Raw genomic sequence first — 16,314 nt, 5'->3', positions numbered from 1 at the left:
CTTTTTACCTATTGTGACTTTTTATTGTTATAGGATTTTTTAGCGCTATAATCTTAATTATTTTCTTTCGAGTAAATTTATTGTATTCAGTTCTTATCAGTTTGGTCTTTTTAATAGGAATATTTATTTTCAATAACAATATTTTAAGGCCTAGTTTTCCAAACCATTCATAATGACTGTATTTTTGTGTTTATATTACCGAGTCAGAAGTCTCTTGGGTCGTCAATAGTTCCATGTCAAGTCACTGGCTTTAGAAAGTTGTCTGCTTTCCTCCCGTCGATCAGATGGTCGAGTGACGTGGATGTTTGCCGTGATCCTGCATGTGGTTCCAGGTTTCTCCTCTGTGTTTCTGTATTGCGGGGGTTGTGGGGAATTTCCCCTCATTTCTCCTCTCAGACACTCTCCTTCCAACATTTCTCTGCACATCCTTTCAACACAACATATCTGTGATTATTTGCCAGAAATAATCCCGTACTCTGCCATTCTTTCACATTCTTTTTTACCCTTTTTTCAACTTCCTTTGCATCCTTGTCCGTTGGGGCAGAACTTCTCATTTGCTCGAATATTTTTTCAAGTTGCATCCCAACAGATTCACCACACCGTAGAACCATTCCCCAGTCAAACCATTCTTTCTCCCGGTCAATTTCCACACTCATTTTGTTACAGTTTTTATCACAGCAGCTTTTTAACTCAAGAAATTAAAATGTTCACAAATGTTTCTCAGCACAGCGGCTGTAAGTTAGGAAAGTAAAAGAAGAAAAATGCAACGTTCACAGACGCTGTAAGTTTGATATCAAAGGAAATATAAAAGGAGAACGTAACATTCACAGAAGCTACGTTTTTTCAAGAGAATATGGAAAGAAAAGAAAAATGTAACATTAAAGATGTTATACGTTTTAGTTCAAGAGAATTTGTTTTATCAACGCTCTGTCTGCGTTTTAGTCCAGGGATTCACCTAAAAAAGGACAAGATCGTAGGTTTTTTCCTCAGCTCAGCAGGCTGCACCCAAAATTCCACTTCAAACAACAGATTAATTTCAACTTCATAGAAAATTAACTTCTTAACAACAGAAAATCAAGCTATAATCACAATACAAAGCAGTTCAAACTCAGAGTCCCACTCTGGGCTCTTTAGGTTTTGATCAATTGATCAAATACCAAGGTCTCCAACCCTTTTGGTTCTTGTAGATATTGATAAAACTCAATACTCCGGCCCCAGCCCGAGGAGAACGCAGGTTCCTAACCTTTTTTTTTTTTTTGGTCCTTTTTTTTAAAATAAAGACTCAACCTAGTTTGAACTTGGAGACTAACTCCTTGGGTTCTTTAGGAGTTGATCAAATTCCAAGGCCTCCAACCTTTTTCGGTTCTTCAAGATATTGATACAACTCAATACTCCGGGCCCCGCCCGAGGAGAACGCAGGTTCCCAACCTTAAAGGCATTGATTCCCAATCAATATTAGGCGTCTTAAGCCTAGGCCTTTATTAAAATATTTGTTTCATTTCTATTTTTATTTATTTTTTATTATTTATCTATTTTTTATTTATTTTTTCTTCCAGATGTGTCTGCTTTTCTATGATCGTGAAAGTAGTCACAACCCTTATTGATTTAATCTTAACAACTTATGATCATGTTTAATTCAATGAACAAGTTGGGTTCATACAACTTGTCTCATTGCATCAACAATGACCCTTATTTTTTTAACTTTTTAATTTTAACAGCTTATGATCATTTCTTATTCAATGAACAAGTTGTTTGTGTCGACCCCCTCAGGTTCGTACAACTTGCTTCATTAAATCAAAAACGACCCTTATTTTTTAACTTTATAAATTTTAACAGCTTATGATCATTTCTCATTCAATGAACAAGTTATTTATGTTGACACCCTTTAGGTTCATTAAACTTGATTCATTAAATCAAAAATGACCCTTATTTTCTTACTTTTTAATTTTAACAGCTTATGATCACGATTAATTCAATGAACAAGTTATTTATGTTGACACCCTTTAGGTTCATAAAACTTGATTCATTAAATCAAAATGACCCTTATTTTCTTACTTTATAAAATTTCAAATCAAAAGCAGCACATCTGACCTTTTTCCTTACACATATTTAACAACAACAACAACATTTAACAATCAACCTCTGGTATTTCCGAACAATCAAACACACCTTGCTCTATACTTATTTAAATTTATCTTGATCTCAGCCACGAAACTTGGATCTGGACTCAAAAGAAGACTTCTAATCAATAAAGTGGTGTCTTCTTACCGTTTTATGCTGCGCAGCTTGTAATTTTTGAGTCCAGGAATCCAGGCCCCGTCACCTCAACCGGAGTCGTCTTTTCCTCCTTGGATCACGTCGGGGTCACCAATTTAAAGGAACTCAAATCTCTTTCCTGTCTAATGAGTTCTGCGCATTCGTTTGATCCAAGGAAGAGTGACATTTTAGAATTAAGACAGTCAATTTATTAATAACAAAGTATGATTACCAAAGTAGGCCTTACAAGACCTTAAATACAACAGTTAAACAAAGAAATGCAAATTAAAAGGAGAACGTAACATTCACAGAAGCTACGTTTTTTCAAGAGAATATGGAAAGAAAAGAAAAATGTAACATTAAAGATGTTATACGTTTTAGTTCAAGAGAATTTGTTTTATCAACGCTCTGTCTGCGTTTTAGTCCAGGGATTCACCTAAAAAAGGACAAGATCGTAGGTTTTTTCCTCAGCTCAGCAGGCTGCACCCAAAATTCCACTTCAAACAACAGATTAATTTCAACTTCATAGAAAATTAACTTCTTAACAACAGAAAATCAAGCTATAATCACAATACAAAGCAGTTCAAACTCAGAGTCCCACTCTGGGCTCTTTAGGTTTTGATCAATTGATCAAATACCAAGGTCTCCAACCCTTTTGGTTCTTGTAGATATTGATAAAACTCAATACTCCGGCCCCAGCCCGAGGAGAACGCAGGTTCCTAACCTTTTTTTTTTTTTTGGTCCTTTTTTTTAAAATAAAGACTCAACCTAGTTTGAACTTGGAGACTAACTCCTTGGGTTCTTTAGGAGTTGATCAAATTCCAAGGCCTCCAACCTTTTTCGGTTCTTCAAGATATTGATACAACTCAATACTCCGGGCCCCGCCCGAGGAGAACGCAGGTTCCCAACCTTAAAGGCATTGATTCCCAATCAATATTAGGCGTCTTAAGCCTAGGCCTTTATTAAAATATTTGTTTCATTTCTATTTTTATTTATTTTTTATTATTTATCTATTTTTTATTTATTTTTTCTTCCAGATGTGTCTGCTTTTCTATGATCGTGAAAGTAGTCACAACCCTTATTGATTTAATCTTAACAACTTATGATCATGTTTAATTCAATGAACAAGTTGGGTTCATACAACTTGTCTCATTGCATCAACAATGACCCTTATTTTTTTAACTTTTTAATTTTAACAGCTTATGATCATTTCTTATTCAATGAACAAGTTGTTTGTGTCTACCCCCTCAGGTTCGTACAACGTGCTTCATTAAATCAAAAACGACCCTTATTTTTTAACTTTATAAATTTTAACAGCTTATGATCATTTCTCATTCAATGAACAAGTTATTTATGTTGACACCCTTTAGGTTCATAAAACTTGATTCATTAAATCAAAAATGACCCTTATTTTCTTACTTTTTAATTTTAACAGCTTATGATCACGATTAATTCAATGAACAAGTTATTTATGTTGACACCCTTTAGGTTCATAAAACTTGATTCATTAAATCAAAATGACCCTTATTTTCTTACTTTATAAAATTTCAAATCAAAAGCAGCACATCTGACCTTTTTCCTTACACATATTTAACAACAACAACAACATTTAACAATCAACCTCTGGTATTTCCGAACAATCAAACACACCTTGCTCTATACTTATTTAAATTTATCTTGATCTCAGCCACGAAACTTGACACTCCCAGAACCAAATCTGACTCCATAATGAACAACAGATGTTGTTTGATCTGATCACTAATCTAAACAAAGAATCTCCTGACCTCCTTCACACCTGTTATCTCCAACCAGGTTCGTGGGCCCTAAATTCTGTGTCTTGATACTTCAAAAGTCGGGAACATCCTTGTCTAAACAATCACGACATTTGTTACCGTGGCTTTATCCTTCCTCCCCCAATACATACAGTATGTTATCTTCACAGTGAGCACCTTTAAGCCATGTCACCAAGGGCCATAAAAGTTAAGACACAATTGGCCAGAGCCCCTGAGCCTTCAACCCCTGCTGTGGGAAGGGAGCTGTCGTAAAACACAACACAGGATGTTTAAGATCTGAATGAGAGATGACATTATCAATGTTTAACAGTTGAATACACAAAGGACATACATTCAACTCATCAATGGATACACCTATAGGAAAGTAATTTAGAATATGTCTTCAGTTCTCATAGTAATGTTTCCAGAGAGAAACATCTCACGGCTGAGAGCGCCATCTGGTGGAGCAACAAATTGATTCAAGTTTTGTTTCCGCACAGATCATCAAGGACCGAGTGTTTTCTCACACGTCCAGGAACAAGTACATGTGGAACTTCCTGCCTGGAGGACTGCTGGTTCTTCCCGAATACTCCACACATCTGGCCCACTTCCCGTTCTACTACCTGGGCCTGGGTACACACACGCGTCCCCCCCAAAGATGTGTCAGGGACAGTTGTAGAAATGCTGTTGTGTTGTTTCATAAATCCAGGGGTCACTCCGGGTCAGGAATTCACTGCCGTCATCCACGCCGTCTCCCTGCTGGTGTCTCAGTCTCAGCCAATCATGAAGCTGCTGCAGGTGGTCTCCAGGTCCAAGTCCTGCTCTCAGGTCAGTCAGTCAGTGTGCTGCAGGAAGTCAGCTTTAAAGAGTTGTGTATATATTTGGTGTGTGTGTTGTGTATCGTCAAGAATGTATAATATTGACACAGTATTTCAAAAAAGATGCAGATTTTTAAACTTTCCCAAATTTGTTTTTAAATACAAAGTATTTCACTTAGTTTTCTTTCATAAAATTAATACAATTATAAAATATATATATATAAAATGTACCTATATATATATATATATTCTTGAATGCATTTTTTTTCTCCATATAAGTCTTTTCAATATTGTTGCATCCAAAATATTATTTTTAACCAAAAATTGTTAAAAAATGTACAAATGTTATTTAACTCTTGACAAAATAAAACAAAAACATTTGAAAACTTGTTTTATTAATTAATTAATGAAATCCTACCATGAAAAGATCTGAAAGTAAGAACCAGAATTTTCAAATGATCCTGAAACAAACTAATGCAGAGATTTAAGGATCGGAGAAATGTGAGTTCTTCTACGAGAGCGGGTTCGAATTCTGGCTGCAGAGTTTAGTATGAACTGCAGGCGAGACGATCCTTCTGGTTGAGACACCAACATAAACTCGAGTAATAATTAATAGACTCTTATAACCTGAGTTTTCTGGGATGTTATTGAACGTCGACATCATTCCTGCAGATCATCATCATCTGGAACAGTGAGAAAGCTCCACCCATGCCGGTTCCTCTCACGGTGACGGACGGCAGACGGAAGGTAAGAATCTCGTCCTCTCTGTGACAGGTGTGTCGCTCATGTCCTGACTTTCCCCGATGGCTCATGTTTGTGTCGCAGGCCTCCAGTCGGTTTCTACCTCACGTTGCCATAGAAACGGAAGCTGTGCTGAGCCTGAACGAGGACATGGTTCTGCTGACCAGTGAGGTTTGTGGACACGATGGCGAGAAGGAGGAGCTTCAGGATTGACTCTTGTCGTTCAGGTCAACTTGGCCTTCCTGGTGTGGAGGAGTTTCCCCGAGAGGATCGTGGGTTACCCGCCCAGGAGCCACTTCTGGGACCCCCTGAAACACGCCTGGGGCTACACGTCCAAGTGGACCAACGACTACTCCATCGTGCTGACTGGAGCTGCCTTCTACCACAGGTGACCACCTGAAGAACTTCTTCCATCTGAGGCCGACGTGGAGCTGTTGTTCGTCCAGACAAGTCTCAATAGTCTCCGTTACAGACGCTCGGCATGTGCTGCTGTCAGCTGGACCTCCATCAGAGCCACAGAGTTCAAAACAGGCTGAAAGTAAAGTCGCTCCAGCTCAACGTGTGCTTCTCTCTTCACCATGTCGAGGGTGAACATCTCCTGAATCCAGGGTTCCATCATCTGAGCTCTAGTCCATCATCACGTCATACTGCGACATGAAGCTCATCACGGCAGGAATAAGATCCACGACTGACACATCCAGCGTTTTATAAACTGTTCAAACACTTGAAGGTCACCATTAAGAATCTCAAGAATAAACCATGATTTCACAGATCCTTCAACAGAAGAACATGAGCTACAAGTCTGTCCAATAAAATAAAAGAATGACACAAACGATTTACTAACATTAAAAAGTCAATCAAACACATCAGTTGCACAATAAAAGTAAAAATAAAAGAAAGTGGATTTTGATCAAAAACAATATCAATACAAAAAAGTTTCTTCAAAAATAAACATTTTGTTCAAGAAAAAATGCTTTTTAACATTTTTCCTTTATTTGAAGCGTTTTCTTCTATTGAATCATCTTTTTTGAGTTCAAGCCTTAATATCGTAAAACATTAATTCTTTAATCCTAAAGTTTCTATAATGTCAGTAGCACTGTCAGCACTTTAATGATGATTGACAGCAGCTACACAAGTGTGTTGGAGGAACACACTCACACACTCAGGTCACACACACACACTGAGGAACCAGAACCAGGAACCTCTGTGAGTCCAAATCCCAGGTACAAAGGTTCAGTGGAGGTGAAGAAGGTTAGGAGGGGTTTCTGTCCATCAGAGGAGACACTGTAGAAGTATAAATATCCAGGATCACTAAAGTTCATCATCATTCCTACTCTGTGAGAAACTTCTTGACTCTCGATCTCATATTCTATCTTATCGTGATAGAATTTATATCCTTCATCATCAGAGCAGCTCAGACTCCAGGAATAACGGTTCTGTCCAAACTCAGACTCGTCTTCTTTCCCTCCGTCTCTTCTGAGAGTCAGTGCGATAGAAGCTCCTCCTCTCCACTCCAGCTCCCAGTAACATGGTCCAGTCACAGCTTCTCTGCTCATCACCTGAAGACACCGGTGGAATCTGTCGGGATGGTCCAGATAATCCTGATCCTGCGGCACAAGTTCCACCGTCCTGTTGTCCTTGGACAGTAGGAGGCGCCGGTGTGCTGTGTCCGGGTCCAGTGAGAGTGGACGGAAGTCTGAGAGAAGAAGACACGAGAGGTGATGATGGTGGAAGAACTTTCTCTTCAAGACAATCATGGACTCAGTGTCCCAGCAAGCCAGGGAGGGCTGCTCTGTTTGTTGACATCTAGTGGAGATCACCATCAAAGTGAAGTCAACAGTCTTCTGAGACTGGGACCATCTCAAGAGAAGAACCAGGAGGAACATCCCAGAATCATCTCGTCACATTTGATTGACACCAGTGTGTCCATATCAAGTCAGAAGCTAAACTAGCATGTAGCTAACATGATGTTTCTTCATGTTCTTGAAACATCTCTGTGTTCATCTCCACCATCATCCTGGACTTGATGAAGCTCCATCAGCAGATTCAAGTGTAACAACATCTCAACATCACAACTGCTCCACTAGAAGCTGACAGAGTCAAGGAGTTCTCATCCATCAATCAAATCAAACTTACACATCTCCCATCCAGATGTTAACCTCTGTGGTCCACAGTGATCCAGCCTGGAGGAAGAAACATTGAGAAGATCAGGTTCATTGACTTCAGATGCTGCTAAGTGGACGTTCTTTCATGACTGTGTGGACCACAACAAAGATGGATCTAGAAACACTCGCTCAGTCTCCACTGTCTCCTTGTTCTTCCACTGGTGTCCAGCAGGAGAACATGGAGAAGCTCTGAGAGTTGGATTCATGTGCTCAGTTCAGATGAAGAGTCTGAGCAGCGTCACACACTCACATCTCTCTGCTTCTGATAACATGTTCAGAAGATCTTTGGAGCTCAGTCAGTGAGTTCTGCTGCTCCGTCCATACCTGAGAGTCTCCAGCCTCCAGTCTGGACTCTCCAGTCCAGCAGACAGCAGCTCCAGTCCTGGTCCTCCTGGATGATTGAAGCTCAGGTCCAGCTCTCTCAGATGGGACGGGTTAGATGTCAGAGCTGAGGCCAGAGAAGAACAACCTCCTGCTGAGATCTTACACGCTGACAGACTGTAATGAAGGAGAAACAGTTTCATTAAAGCAGAAGAACTGAAGACATGATGTTCTGACCTGAGAGTCTCCAGGTGACAGTGTGGACTCTTCAGTCCAGCAGACAGCAGCTCCACTCCTGGATCCTGCAGGTCGATGTTGTGACTCAGGTCCAGTTGAGTCAGACTAGAGGACGGAGAGCTGAGGACTGAGGACAGAAGTGAACAACTTCTCTCTGACAGGAAACAGCAGATCAGCCTGTGAAAGAGACAGAAACGTCAACAAGAGACTTTTTCTCTATTTTGCCTTGAAAGCCTTGATTGGAGGAAACACTGAACTCTTGACGTTCATAAGATCATCACATGATTGTGTGAACATTTGAAGACTTTGATTTCAATCAAGATCAACTTGATCAACACATGAAATAATGAAGTTTTCATCAGTTCAACACTTGATGTATAAATGATCACATGACTCACTGTTGTGAGAGGATTGATGTGTGTTTGTGTTTAATGTCAGTGTTAGTGTTAGTGTTGTGTAACTCCACTCACACTGTTGTGTAACTCCACTCACACTGGTGTGTAACTCCACTCACACTGTTGTGTAACTCCACTCACACTGTTGTGTAACTCCACTCACACTGTTGTGTAACTCCACTCACACTGGTGTTGTGTAACTCCACTCACTCTGTTGTGTAACTCCACTCACACTGGTGTTGTGTAACTCCACTCACACTGGTGTTGTGTAACTCCACTCACTCTGTTGTGTAACTCCACTCACACTGGTGTTGTGTAACTCCACTCACACTGTTGTCTAACTCCACTCACACTGGTGTTGTGTAACTCCACTCACACTGTTGTCTAACTCCACTCACACTGGTGTTGTGTAACTCCACTCACACTGTTGTGTAACTCCACTCACACTGTTGTGTAACTCCACTCACTCTGTTGTGTAACTCCACTCACACTGGTGTTGTGTAACTCCACTCACACTGGTGTTGTGTAACTCCACTCACACTGGTGTTGTGTAACTCCACTCACTCTGTTGTGTAACTCCACTCACACTGGTGTTGTGTAACTCCACTCACACTGGTGTTGTGTAACTCCACTCACTCTGTTGTGTAACTCCACTCACACTGGTGTTGTGTAACTCCACTCACACTGGTGTTGTGTAACTCCACTCACACTAGTGTTGTGTAACTCCACTCACACTGGTGTTGTGTAACTCCACTCACACTGGTGTTGTGTAACTCCACTCACACTGGTGTTGTGTAACTCCACTCACACTGTTGTGTAACTCCACTCACACTGGTGTTGTGTAACTCCACTCACACTGTTGTGTAACTCCACTCACACTGGTGTTGTGTAACTCCACTCACACTGGTGTTGTGTAACTCCACTCACACTGTTGTGTAACTCCACTCACACTGGTGTTGTGTAACTCCACTCACACTGGTGTTGTGTAACTCCACTCACACTGGTGTTGTGTAACTCCACTCACACTGTTGTGTAACTCCACTCACACTGGTGTTGTGTAACTCCACTCACACTGGTGTTGTGTAACTCCACTCACACTGGTGTTGTGTAACTCCACTCACACTGGTGTTGTGTAACTCCACTCACACTGTTGTGTAACTCCACTCACACTGGTGTTGTGTAACTCCACTCACACTAGTGTTGTGTAACTCCACTCACACTGCTGTTGTGTAACTCCACTCACACTAGTGTTGTGTAACTCCACTCACACTGCTGTTGTGTAACTCCACTCACACTAGTGTTGTGTAACTCCACTCACACTGCTGTTGTGTAACTCCACTCACACTAGTGTTGTGTAACTCCACTCACACTGCTGTTGTGTAACTCCACTCACACTGCTGTTGTGTAGCTCGACTTCGATTCGTTGTGTGACTCATGTTGTTTGACTTGTTTTGTGTTGTGTTAGTTGTGTTATGTGAGTCATTTTGTGTAACTTGTGTGACTCGTTTTGTGTAACTTGTGTGGTGTGAGTTGTGTCGTGTGACTTGTGTTTTGTGACTTGTGTTGTTTGACTTGTGTCGTGTGAGTCGTGTGACTTTTGTTGTGTGACTTGTGTGACTTGTGTAATGTGAGTTGTGTCGTGTGACTTGTGTTGTGTGACTTGTGTTGTGTGTTTGTAAAGATCAACCTGCGTCTCATGGAAGCTTCAAGAACCAGAGAAGAGAGTTTGTTCTAATTGTTGATGGTTTTCTTCAACATTCAATGATTTGAACGTCTTTTACTGTCGAGTCATGATAGAAATACTAGAGTTTAGTCTCCAGACTGTGTTGATAAATATGTCAAGATGACTTGAAATATTCTTCACCTTCCTGTTGTGTTCATGAAATATCATCACTTCTAGAACCAAGTTCATGAGTCGAGGAAAAGTCATTCAAATCCTCTCAGAGTGAAAAAGGTTTCATGAAGAAACATGAATCCATTCACTGTTTACATCCATGTGTGTGTTTGTGTTTGTTTGAAATGATGTTCTGACCTGAGAGTCTCCAGGTGACAGTGTGGACTCTTCAGTCCAGCAGACAGCAGCTCCACTCCTGGATCCTGCAGGTTCCAGTTGTGACTCAGGTCCAGTTGAGTCAGACTAGAGGACGGAGAGCTGAGGACTGAGGACAGAAGTGAACAACTTCTCTCTGACAGTCCACACCTGCTCAGCCTGTGAAAGAGACGAGTGTCGTCAACAAGAGGATTGATTTGTGTTTATATGAGAAACAAACACGAGATAACATAAGGAAAAATAAGTCACAAAACAAACAACAATGACAAATGAAAATAAAAGGTTGTTACATGTATATTGATCATAATAACACATCATTGATTCTTTTTCTATTCACTTACTTATCTCAGTGTTTTTGTGTGTTTTCTCTCAATTGTTGTGTTTAATTCTTTTCCAGAGTAAAAATATCTTCAATTTAATCAAGACACTGATTCAATCGTGAAGATTCACTTCAGTCAATTTATTCTATTTGTTTTTTAACATTCAATTCAATATGAACAGGTTTACAAAGTTATTATTCATAACCGTGTCAGGTGTGAGTGTGAAGGTGTTGCAGGTAATACAAGCTCAAACAATGTGTGTGTGTTTGACAATCAAGGAGTCGACTACTTCCACTATACATGGACTACTATCAACCTTCAGCTAATGCCAACATGACTGACCAAATGACTGATGTAGTTCAACATATGGAGGACAGTGAGCTGAGACTATGGTATCCCATCCAAGGACGACAGCCCCTCCATCAGCTCCACACAACAGCTCAGGAGCCCATGATGGTTCAAGTCACTTCCCAACGGACATTTCTAGATTCTCTCATGTTAGACACGAAACACCAAGAGAACTCAAGGCTCCTCTTGTTTTCCGTGGGGATGTTCAGACAAAGTTGAGTTGGAAGAATGGCTCGAGTTGATGGAAGATTATTTCAAGAAACGTGATGTTCAACTGGAGAGTCGGGTGGAAGAAATTCTCACACATTTAAGGGCTCGAGCTAAAGAGTGAAGTTTGGGATAGAAATGGAGAGATAGATGTTGCACGCCGTCCTCACGCTGTGTCTGGTCTCTTGAGGAAACATTCTTCTGAACGCTATTCATCGGTGCCTTTGGCAGACTTTTATTCAACTCTCCCAGATGTGATGAAGACCCGTAGGACTACTGGCTCCGCCTCAAGAAAGCTGCTGCAGTCGCCACAGGTTGCTTGTGGGAACAAGACAAATGTTTGATCACCCAGATCTGGCTCACATTCCGGTCCATTCTTTGGATAAATGGTCAGCCGTGAAGTGCAGGACGTGTTGGATGATTTCATAGACTAGTTTGAAGACACCAGCCAGACATAGTGAAGAGGTGAACATGGATAGAGTTGAAGTTAACCTACAGCAGCCTGTGAACCACCTGAGAGACAGCAGCCAGTTGATCAAGACTCTTCTACAATGGAGAGGTTGCTGGGGTTGTTGGAAAAGATGCTGCAGAACCAGAGAATCTGTTTGGTGGACGACAAGCCTCTCAGACTGCCGTACCTCCGTGACCCCTCTAGTCAATATGAGAAACTGAGGATCTAAATGAGATGGAGGAACAGGGGATTATTCATGAATCTCAGAGTGAGTTTTCTTCTCCTCTCGTGCTTGTAGTTAAACCTAATGATGACCTACGCATTTGCAATGACTTCAGATGGTTGATGCCAGAACAGTGAAAGATGCGGACCCCCTGCCCCACCAGACAGACGCCCTTGCTGTGCTTGGTGGTAACACATTTTTCTCCACTATGGACCTCACATCAGGGTTTTATAATGTCAGACTCCACGAAGAGGATAAGAAATTTAAAGCGTTCTTCTTCCCGTCTGGTCTGCACAAATATAATAGAATGCTCAGGGTCTTACCAACAGACTGCAGCATTTATACGGATGATGATGTCCATATTTGGTGATAAGAACTTTACCAGTCGTTTGTTATCTGGACGACCTGAGAACCATTTGTTCAGTCTTGCATTGTTCATAGACCTGTTACAGAGACCTACGTCTCATTGTTGGATGTGTGGCCTTGAAGATATAAAAGTACATGGTGCATTCAAGTGTACTACGAACTGTCAAAGGGTCATTGAGTCTTTGAATGAGGGTGAAGCACTAGACCAGGCCTGGCCAACCTGCGGCTCCCGGGCCGCATGCGGCTCTTTGCCTGGTTTCATGCGGCTCTAACGCTCTAGTGTTGTGTCGTTCACGAACGATTTGTTCCAACGAACGATCTTCTGAGTGAACGTAATGAACCGAATCACTACATGAAGTGATTCATTCCTTCCTCAGTTCAGTTGAACGCCGCGACTGTGCCGGTGGGAGCGATTCTATGATAAGACTTTGCTACAGAACATTTAGTTTTTATGTTGGCACAGATTCGTTCAGTGAACAGGGATTCATGTTCGGCTGTGAACACACCTCAAGATCTTCTCTATTTGCTGAATTTCTCACGAATGTCTGTGCACTGGTCCTTTTCCATGAACGCACTTTTTTTTTTTGCATTGTCCCTCAAGTGCAGTGAATGTTAACCTCGGGTCTGAATCATTTAAGTTAGTAACGGATTGTTTGGCTGCGTCCAGGAAGTAGAAGAAATTGCAGTCAAGGCTCCATAAACACTGAGTTAGTGATTTGATGAACGAACTGAACGAATCCTTTTAATGAACCGATTCTAGTGATTCAGTCAAAAGAACTTTCGATCCCATCTCTATAAAGTTCATATCGAAGTTTGGGTTTGTGTTTTTTTGAATGTGCGCGTTCGCTTCGCTTGAGTTCAATACGGTATTTTCATCTAACGCGCAATAATACAAGCCAGATCTGAAGAGGTTTGTTCAAAGCAAGGAATGACAGAAGTCCTAATAAGCAACATGCATAGTAAGAGAGAAAATATATTTTAATTATTATATTTTAGTTTGTGGACTTGGTTGAACTGAGAGTGTGTGTGTGTGTGTGTGTGTGTGTGTGTGTGTGTGTGTGCACACAATGTTCATTGTTGAAAATGACTGACCCTGACTGTAGTCAAATTCTGTCATTATCATGTTGGTGTGACATTTACAACAAATCTGGCTAAGCAGAGGTCTGTGTGTGATGAAGGGATGATGTTCACACAGTAAACAAATGTGGCTCTTAGGCTCTGACTGGTTGGCCACCCTTGCACTAGACCAACAAAATTCCTTGACAGCTGAATAATTATCAGCCATTTTTGAAGCACAAATCTCCGGTGGAATGAGCCAGAAAGAAGGCACAGAACCTCCTCTTCCTCAACTTGTGGACATCACTCAGTCTGACTCATTAACTAAGAGTGAAAAAGCCAGACTGCAAGAACAGGACAACATTCTAAACATGGCGTTTCATTATGTCAAACGTCATAGGCAACTAAACACAAAAAGTCTTCCTGTTAATCGTCCCAAATTCATTCAAAGGTCAGGTGTTGCGTGGTTTACATGACTCAGAGGTCATCAGGGTCAGACACACACTGTCACTGGAGTGGACTGGAGAGTGACATCATTCAAATCATCAGTAAAGGGCTGTTTTCACTGTGTTGTTGCTAAAACTCCAGGACCTGCGTTTCGTGTCCCCCTTGAATGCATTCAAACATCTGCAGCTTTGGAATTGGTTTGCATTGATTTTTGTTCTGCTGAGAAATCTGTCAATCAAAGCGTGGACGTACTTGTTGTGACTGATCATTTCTCAAAAGCTAAGCAGGTATCCGTCGACTGGGTTCGCACCCTTTCTCCTCATGTTTGGCAGGACACCACGATAACCTGTTGATGTTGTGTTCCAGCATGCTCTCCCTGATTCCACTGTTGTTGACCATCATGACTTTGTGTCTCGGTTGAAGCAGGAGTTATCCGAAGCTACTCAAATTGGCCAAAAACTAGAACCGCAGAGCTAGAGGCATGTCTCTTGCTGTTGGTGATCAGGTTCTGCCCTCTTGACACATGAGTTATTAGTGATAGTGTAAACACATCATTCCTCTATAGACCTAATGCACTGTAGGAGCGAGTGACACTGTACCAAGATGGCCGCCCTGTATACACACCGCTCTAGTGGGCGACAGCAGTCGATGCGGCGTCCATGTATATATGTCTATGGCCTCGAGGACTACAGTGAGGTAGGAGGAGGAGATGCTCTGTGAGCATTAGTGTAGAAAAATATGTTAGAAACACCTTTTCTTTCAATTGTCGTATTTTATATTCTTTGTTTAGTAGCCATTTTATTGTATATAGAATAGAATATAATAGAATAGAATACGTTGATTGATGTTTTAATTGTTTAGTGTGTAACTTATTGTGTGGTGTTTGTAGAGCGAGAGCAACGAGTGTGTGAGCGATCCATCCTCAAACAGTGTTTTGATTTATGTGCAGAATCCTACAAATAAAAGACAAGTGATCCACGAGCAGCTTCATTGGTGGAATCAGAAGTGTGATGATCCAAAGGTTATACTCACATCACCATGAACATTACCTGCATTGAAATCTAGCAACAGAACAAGTGATGACATCACAAGAGTCTCTCAAATGTCTCTGAATGGATCTGAGATCAGTAAATATGTGTCAACATACTGAACAGCACGACCCAGCAGAAGAATAAATCAAGTTCAAGTAGAACCTGCTGAAGACTGAGGTCACTTAGAATCATCTGCTTCATTGAAGAACTCACTGAAGACTCAACTTTGACTCTCTGGAGTCTCACCTCTGACTTTCACATGTTCTGAAGCTGAAGATATGATGTTCTGACCTGAGAGTCTCCAGGTGACAGTGTGGACTCTTCAGTCCAGCAGACAGCAGCTCCACTCCTGGATCCTTCAGGTTGTTGTGACTCAGGTCCAGTTGAGTCAGACTAGAGGACGGAGAGCTGAGGACTGAGGACAGAAGTGAACAACTTCTCTTTGTCAGTCGACACCTGCTCAGCCTGTGAAAGAGACGAGTGTCGTCAACAAGAGGATTGATTTGTGTTTATATGAGAAACAAAAACAAGATAAAATAAGGAAAAATAAGTCACAAAACAAACAACAAAGACAAATGAAAATAAAAGGTTGTTACATGTATATTGATCATAATAACACATCATTGATTCTTTTTCTATTCACTTACTTATCTCAGTGTTTTTGTGTGTTTTCTCTCAATTGCTGTGTTTAATTCTTTTCCAGAGTAAAAATATCTTCAATTTAATCAAGACACTGATTCAATCGTGAAGATTCACTTCAGTCAATTTATTCTATTTGTTTTTTAACATTCAATTCAACATGAACAGGTTTACAAAGTTATTATTCATAACCGTGTCAGGTGTGAGTGTGAAGGTGTTGCAGGTAATACAAGCTCAAACAATGTGTGTGTGTTTGTCACTCACACTCCTGCACTCTCTCAACATTGTTGTCTTCATTTGAATGTTTACAGTTAGAAAATTCAAGGTGAATTCTCTCCATCTTTGGATCCAGTGGATCTATGTTGTGACACAGATGGAGTGTCAATCATCCTCCGTCACATTCACCTTCATTTCTTCTCCATGTTTGCTTCACATGAACTGAATTAGTTTCAACTTTTGAAACATTTCTCA

General features: G+C 40.9%; 2 protein-coding genes across 5 annotated transcripts in view; both read right to left on the bottom strand.

Moving 5' to 3' along the window:
* The window catches only part of LOC148082982 (NACHT, LRR and PYD domains-containing protein 3-like), a 106,651-nt gene that overhangs the window by 73,359 nt on the left and 16,978 nt on the right, over positions 1 to 16,314 (bottom strand). The window lies entirely within an intron of this gene.
* On the bottom strand, positions 6,397 to 15,695 carry LOC148082983 (NACHT, LRR and PYD domains-containing protein 12-like; the record flags this gene model as incomplete). The annotated part of the gene is made up of 6 exons (XM_087785595.1): positions 6,397 to 7,283; positions 7,724 to 7,770; positions 8,077 to 8,250; positions 8,311 to 8,487; positions 10,738 to 10,914; positions 15,496 to 15,695. Coding segments are annotated over 6 exons (1,317 nt in total), but the record flags the coding sequence as incomplete, so codon positions are not given.

The sequence above is a fragment of the Callionymus lyra genome, chromosome 3 (assembly GCF_982586985.1).
Source record: "Callionymus lyra chromosome 3, fCalLyr1.hap1.1, whole genome shotgun sequence".
NCBI lineage: Eukaryota > Metazoa > Chordata > Actinopteri > Syngnathiformes > Callionymidae > Callionymus > Callionymus lyra.
This window is presented reverse-complemented; position numbering and strand designations above follow the sequence as displayed.